The sequence below is a fragment of the Microchirus variegatus genome (assembly GCF_963457635.1).
Source record: "Microchirus variegatus genome assembly, chromosome: 4".
NCBI classification, from domain to species: Eukaryota; Metazoa; Chordata; class Actinopteri; order Pleuronectiformes; family Soleidae; genus Microchirus; species Microchirus variegatus.
In genome coordinates this window covers 35,842,688-35,850,006 of record NC_139805.1, presented here as the reverse complement: position 1 = coordinate 35,850,006, position 7,319 = coordinate 35,842,688, and the positions used below count along the sequence as shown (strand labels likewise).

At 44.7% G+C, this 7,319-nt stretch overlaps 1 protein-coding gene across 1 annotated transcript; it reads left to right on the top strand.

Annotated features, from left to right (window-relative positions):
- LOC310926221 (HSF-like protein) lies at positions 1–723 on the top strand (the record flags this gene model as incomplete). The annotated part of the gene is made up of 3 exons (XM_083888319.1): positions 1–201; positions 349–459; positions 565–723. 3 exons carry the CDS (start codon positions 1–3, stop codon positions 721–723), a joined length of 471 nt encoding a protein of 156 aa, XP_083744445.1.
- Between the last annotated feature and the right edge of the window lie 6,596 nt (positions 724–7,319).

Sequence of the window (7,319 nt, the reverse complement as noted above, 5' to 3'; positions counted from 1 at the left end):
ATGAAGACGCTACACGTCGTAGCACTGCTGTGCTCAGCGGCGCTGCTTTGCGGCGCTGCACCAGCCATGTTGCCTGCGGTAACCTGCAGCGAGGACGGAATGCCGGCGGCTGCAAGTCTGGCAGTTCACCGCATCAACGAGAGACATCGCCATGGCTACAAGTTCCGACTTGGTGAGACCAAGGGATACAAAATAGACAAGGTACTGGAACCAGTGATAGTGGTATGATGGTTCAATTTACATGTGCTGGTTTATTTCACCTAAGTGTAGCTCATGATATAATTTGCACTTCAGACACAGAGAGAGTGCCCCCTATTGATCCTTTAAGGATGTTTTTTTTCTCTCCAGGTTGACGACGGCTGTAATATTGAGCTAGAGTTGAACCTGAAGGAGACAAAGTGTCCCATCGTCAACCCCAAACACTTTGAGAACTGTGAGACTCGGTCAGAGTCTTCACGGGTAAATACTAAACAAACGTTTATGTCATGCACTTGTTTCTTCGAATAAATAAGATGTCAAGTCCAGTATGTGCAGGTCAATGACTCTGTATCTGTGTCTCTGCAGGCAGTGGTGGCCAACTGCACCATCATGATGAGTGTCAATGCTACCGTGACCAACGTCAACAAATATAACTGTGACACGAGACAAGGTGGGCTCATCTTCTTCTTCTTGTTTCTCCAGATAAACGCACTGTTGTCCGGCCTCGGCACCGGTTACAGCTAAGGTTGGAGGCTTTAAGTTTGTCCATTTGTCCAATTAACGATAATGCAATAGCTCAATATCGGCTAAAAGAGATGGATCACAGGAGAGTACATTTGTAGAGCTTTAAAAATATATATATATATATTTAAAATACCGTTCAAAAGTTTAGGGGACACTAGAATAAGGACACAGAAATGTCCTTATTTTTCAAGGAAAATCACTTTTTCCTGTGTTCTAATGGTACATTGTGTTTGCTAATGGCTTTTGAAGGCTATTGGATACGGTGGCCGACAGGGGCAAACGCACTGCAAACCCCAAAACACCAGCAAATAAGAAAACACCTGCAAACAAGAAAACACCGGCAAGTAACAAAACGCCAACAAGTAACAAAACGCCAGCAAATAGAAAACGCCAGCAAGTAACAAAACGCCAGCAAATAACAAAACGCCAGCAAATAAGAAAACACCAGCAAATAAGAAAACATGGGCAAATAAGAAAACGGAAGTGCTCCAGGTCTGTGGGGGCACTGTCGTGCAGGTCTTTGACCAACCTGTTCACGACAGCGCCCCCACAGACCTGGAGCACTTCCGTTTTCTTACTTACTGGCATTTTCTTACTTGCCGGTGTTTTCTTATTTGCTGGTGTTTTCTTATTTGCTGGTGTTTTCTTATTTGCTGGCGTTGTGTTACTTGCTGGTGTTTTGTTACTTGCTGGCGTTTTCTTATTTGCTGGTGTTTTCTTATTTGCTGGCGTTGTGTTACTTGCTGGTGTTTTCTTATTTGCTGGTGTTTTCTTTTTGCTGGCGTTTTGTTACTTGCTGGCGTTTTGTTACTTGCCGGTGTTTTCTTGTTTGCCGGTGTTTTCTCATTTGCTGGTGTTTTGGGGTTTGCAGCGCGTTTGCCCCTGTCGGCCACCGTAATTGGATGATTAGAAAACCCTTGAAAACCCTTGTGCAATGACGTAAATGAGTCGCTACATGATGAACAATTTGGCTCTCATCGCATTTTATGTTGTGTTTGGGGTCATGATAGTTTGCCATCTTAAAATGTGGTCTCAGTCAGTTTTATTAAGGTTTCTGTTTGGTTGTCACTGGAGCCTTATTTGAAACAATAATTCTCTCTCTCTCTGTGTGTGTGTGTGTAGAAAAAACTAACCAGGAGATGGCGCTGATCTGCCCCGACTGTCCAATCCTGCTCTCACTCAGAGATCCTCAGGGTCTCGCCTCCATCAGAAAAGCTGTGGCAGTATTCAACTTGAACACTGAGAACATGTACATACTGCATGAAGTGGGCCGCATCAGTTCTTCGGTACATTCTGCTATTAAAACAGGCATTGATTTCCTTTAGACTAAAGCCTGATTTACACTCCCCAACGCAACACCTTTGATCCAAATATCCAAGAGGGTTGTCCCCACTCACCTGCTACCAAAAAGGACTAGCTGACCTTTGTGAAACTGTCCAGGAGAACATTAGCCATACTGGCATCTGAAGTTAAATTCCCCTATCAGGTCGTATTCACGTGGAAACGGAGCAAAAAGTCAACCATCTTTTTCTTTGTGGCAGTGACGATGGAGTATAAATGGGCCTTAACTCTCTCCTTCTCCCTCAGTACATGTTTGACGCAGGGATGGGCTACTTTGCTGAGTTCGTCGTTGTGGAGACTGAATGCAAGAGAGACAGCAGAATCGCACCATGGGCTTGCAGACCACTCTGTGCTGACACAGCTGTAAGTACAAGATCTAATGGCGCTTTTCCACTATATAGTCCCAGTTTGGCTGGTTTTCCATGACTATAGTACGAAAGTACCTCAACGTGGGTGGAGTTATCATAGCACGGTTGCGTGAAACTGCACCACTAAGTGGTTTGGTACGAGACACCAGGAAACGAGTGACTTGTAAAGCAGTTGTTTTGGGTGTAACTGAATCACTGAATGATGTTAAGTACGTTTCCCTCTTCTCTGTAGAAACTTGCTTTCTGCAGGTCAAGGTATACAACTGGAAATGGACTTTCTGATATTGACTGTGAAATTTTTCCCCCAGTGGTGAGTCTACATTCTAAACACAATGTTCTCATTAACCCTGCCCTCCAGTTTTTCTTGTTGTTCTCTACATTATCCATTAATCCTGTTGCCATGTTTTGAAATAGTGTGCTTAAATACAAGTATACAAACTTCAGCTTTGTCTCTGTTGGCTCTCCTGAACAGGGCACTGCTCCTGAGGCACCTGAGGACTTCCTACTGTGTAGACGCACTTTGGGTTTAGCCCCTCCTATTCCTAGGGCCACACCATCTTCTGATGGAGGACCTCCACCTGGAGGACCACCCCATAGTCATGGACCACCCCATGGTCATGGACCACCCCATGGTCATGAACAACCCCATGGTCATGGACCACCCCATGGTCATGGACCACCCCATGGTCATGGACCTCCACATAAAGGTCATGGACCACCCACTGGTCAAGGACCACCCACTGGTCAAGGACCACCCGATGGTCAAGGACCACCCACTGGTCAAGGACCACCCGATGGTCAGGGACCTCCCCCTGGTCGTGCACCTCCTCCCCCTCCTATCGGTGATGATCGCGATCCTCATGGCCCACCTGGACACGGGGGAGATATGCACCCCTATCTTCCTCTCCATCCTTGCCATCGTATCATGGCCTCGAGTGACCCAGCCATCCACCCCATTTGCCCCTTTCCTTTCCATGCAGGACCACCGGGAGGACCAAGACCAAGCCAAGCAAAAGATTCCTGTTCAGAAGATTTTCCTGACATTACAGAAGACGCACAATAAAGTGTCAAAGTGTCAGTCTCATGCAAAGTGTCTTCCTGCTTGTGCATTCTAGGCTGTTGTTGTTGTTCTTTGTGTGTGAAACGATGCCTGAATGTGAATGCCTCACTCGTTCTGGCATCTGTTCCGAATCGTTACTGTTTAACCGGGTTGAGCAGATCATCATCATCATTAATCGCCAGCATGGGCGTTGTTTTTCCACAGGTCTGAATTTGGCGACAGCTCAAGTGTCCAATGTCGCAGTTTGAGACAGTCCATTGTTTTCAGATGTTCAAAGGAAATAAACTTTGATTTTTTGCCGAAACCTTTGTTCGGGTCATGTTTTTGAGGCAACACAATGAATCCTACTGACAACAACAACAATTTTACAGCCATTAGCCATGGTCATAACGACCAAATATCCATATTTTTTTCTGTATTTTAACCCTTTATGCCAACATTTTAGATAACGGGGGAATTCACCGCAAACAACTCATTGGACAAAACATTTTAAAGGCTTTTTCTTGTTCGAACAGTAAACACGGCATCTTTTCATCAAATATCTTCAAACACATGAAAGGTTCATGGGTCATTGACTGGACTGAGGTTTGTTCACTGGCACAAGGACACAGGAGCAAATTCCCACAGCCAGACAAATCCAGATATGGAGATTGAGGTCGCGACTTGGGTTTTAAGACTCTACTATGAGTCTTTTGCATTTAAAGGGTTTAGCACAAGGATCTGGGCGAATTATGAGCCATTAGACATCAACTGTGGCTGGATGATTGGGATGAAAATCCTGTGGGACTCACTACACTCACGCGCATTGAGCCTTGTTTATTGGTTTGTGACTATGGTGTCATTGCCTCCTGACATACATTACATTTATGTCAGGAGTTGCAATGCTCCTGGACCCGGGAAACATCCTGCAGCATTTCAAAGTAACCTGTACTGACCTGGTGTAAAGTCTCTGTTTGTTTTTTGACTTTGGAAGCATGGTGGACTCGTCCTCATGCGACTCTTCTTCACTCTCTCCTCCTTGTTTGTCAAACTCTCTGCCACTCACCCAAGTCCATCAACCTGTCCGGGTCTTTAAAACGAGCCTGACCGCAGTGCTCAGCTCTGTCGGTCTGTGCTTCACACCATGAAGACACTACACGTCGTAGCACTGCTGTGCTCAGCGGCGCTGCTTTGCGGCGCTGCACCAGTCCTGTTGCCTGCGGTAACCTGCAGCGAGGACGGAATGCTGGCGGCTGCAAGTCTGGCAATTCACCGCATCAACGAGAGACATCGCCATGGCTACAAGTTCCGACTTGGTGAGACCAAGGGATACAGAATAGACAAGGTACTGGAACCAGTGATGCTGGTACAACGATTTGTGCTGGTTTGTTTCACCTAAGTGTAGCCCATGATATAATTTGCACTTCAGACACAGAGAGAGTGCCCCCTATTGGTCCTTTAAGGATGTTTTGTTCTCTCCCTTTGTTTCTCCAGGTTGACGACGGCTGTAATATTGAGCTAGAGTTGGACCTGATGGAGACAAAGTGTCCCATCGTCAACCCCAAACACTTTGAGAACTGTGAGACTCAGTCAGAGTCTTCACTGGTAAATACTAAACAAACGTTTGTCATGCACTTGTTTCTTTGAATAAATGAGAAGTCCAGTACGTGCAGGTCAATGACTCTGTATCTGTGTCTCTGCAGGCAGTGGTGGCCAACTGCACCATCATGATGAGTGTCAATGCTACCGTGACCAACGTCAACAAATATAACTGTGACACGAGACAAGGTGGGCTCATCTTCTTCTTCTTCTTTCTCCAGATAAACGCTCTGTTCTTGGGCCTCAGCACCTGTTACAGCTAAGGTTGGAGGCTTTAAGTTTGTCCATTTGTCCAATTAATGGTAATGCAATAGCTCAATATCGGCTAAAAGAGATGGATCACAGGAGAATACATTTGCAGAGCTTTTAGTTGACATTTACAATACCGTTCAAAAGTTTGGGGACACTTAGAAATGTCCTTATTTTTGAAGGAAAATCACTTTTTCCTGTGTTCTAATGGTAAATTGTGTTTGCTAATGGCTTTTGAAGGCTATTGGATGATTAGAAAACCCTTGAAAACCCTTGTGCAATGATGTAAATGAGTCGCTACATGATGAACAATTTGGCTCTCATCGCATTTTATGTTGTGATTTGGGTCACAATAGTTTGCCATCTTAAAATGTGGTCTCAGTCAGTTTTATTAAGGTTTGTGTTTGGTTGTCACTGGAGCCTTATTTGAAACAATAATTCTCTCTGTGTGTGTGTGTGTGTGTAGAAAAAACTAACCAGGAGATGGCGCTGATCTGCCCCGACTGTCCAATCCTGCTCTCACTCAGAGATCCTCAGGGTCTCGCCTCCATCAGAAAAGCTGTGGCAGTATTCAACTTGAACACTGTGAACATGTACATACTGCATGAAGTGGGCCGCATCAGTTCTTCGGTACATTCTGCTATTAAAACAGGCATTGATTTCCTTTAGACTAAAGCCTGATTTACACTCCCAAACACCACACCTTAGATCAGTCAAAATATCAGAGGGTTGTCCGCGCTCACCCGCTACCAAAAAGGACTAGCTGACCTTTGTCAAGCTGTCCAGGAGAACATTAGCCATAGTGGCATCTGAAGTTAAATTCCCCTATCAGGTCGTATTCACGCGGAAAGGGAGCAAAAAGTCCACCGTCTTTTTCTTTGTGGCAGTGACGATGGAGTATAAATGGGCCTTAACTCTCTCCTTCTCCCTCAGTACATGTTTGACGCAGGGATGGGCTACTTTGCCGAGTTTGTCGTTGTGGAGACTGAATGCAAGAGAGACAGCAGAATCGCACCATGGGCTTGCAGACCACTCTGTGCTGACACAGCTGTAAGTACAAGATCTAACGGCACTTTTCCAATATATAGTCCCAGTGTGGCTGGTTTTCCACGACTATAGTACGAAAGTAGCTCAACGTGGGTGGAGTCATCATAGCACGGCTGCGTGAAACTGCCGTGACGTGGTTTCGTAAGAGACACCAGAAAACGAGTGACTTGTAAAGCAGTTGTTTTGGGTGTAACTGAATCATTAGAGTCAGTTGATTAAAAACATTTGTTCACAGGATCGTTCAGTACTTATTAAATATTGACATTTTAGACATTTCGTTTTGCTAAATGTTGGAGATTAACGCATGTTGTCAGGATGTTTTAAGCCTTTTTAGCTGATCTACAGTTCAGCATAGTTCACTTTGATTCTTGTGTCGGACGTCACGCTCATGACTCTTACAGTGACGACACTCTCTGACCAATCGGTGTCCGGCAGTAGCCATGCCGGGACGATGTAGTGGAAAAGCGCCATGAAGGAACCAGGATTGGGAATGACTTTGCTAGAGTATTGTAGCATATGTTGGAGGGTATGTTAGCATATGCTAGCAAATGTTGGCACACGTGTGGATATGGTGATAAAGTGTAGTTACTTTATGTGAACACGTTAGCATGTGTTCAGGTATAGTGGTAGCATATTGTACATGTATGTGATGATATGTTATTGTTTAGTTTGTATTAAAGTATTTGATGGTATGGTATGGTATTGGTATGTTGGCAGGATTTGTTCAGGATTATAAATTACTGCTAATGATTATTATGTCTTCAATGATGTAATAATTTCAGTGTGATGTTAAGCACGTTTCCCTCTTCTCTGTAGAAACTTGCTTTCTGCAGGTCATCGTATACAACCGGAAATGGACTTTCTTATGTTGACTGTGAAAATTTTCCCCCAGTGGTGAGTCTACATTCTAAACACAATGTTCTCATTAACCCTGCCCTCCAGTTCTTCTTGTT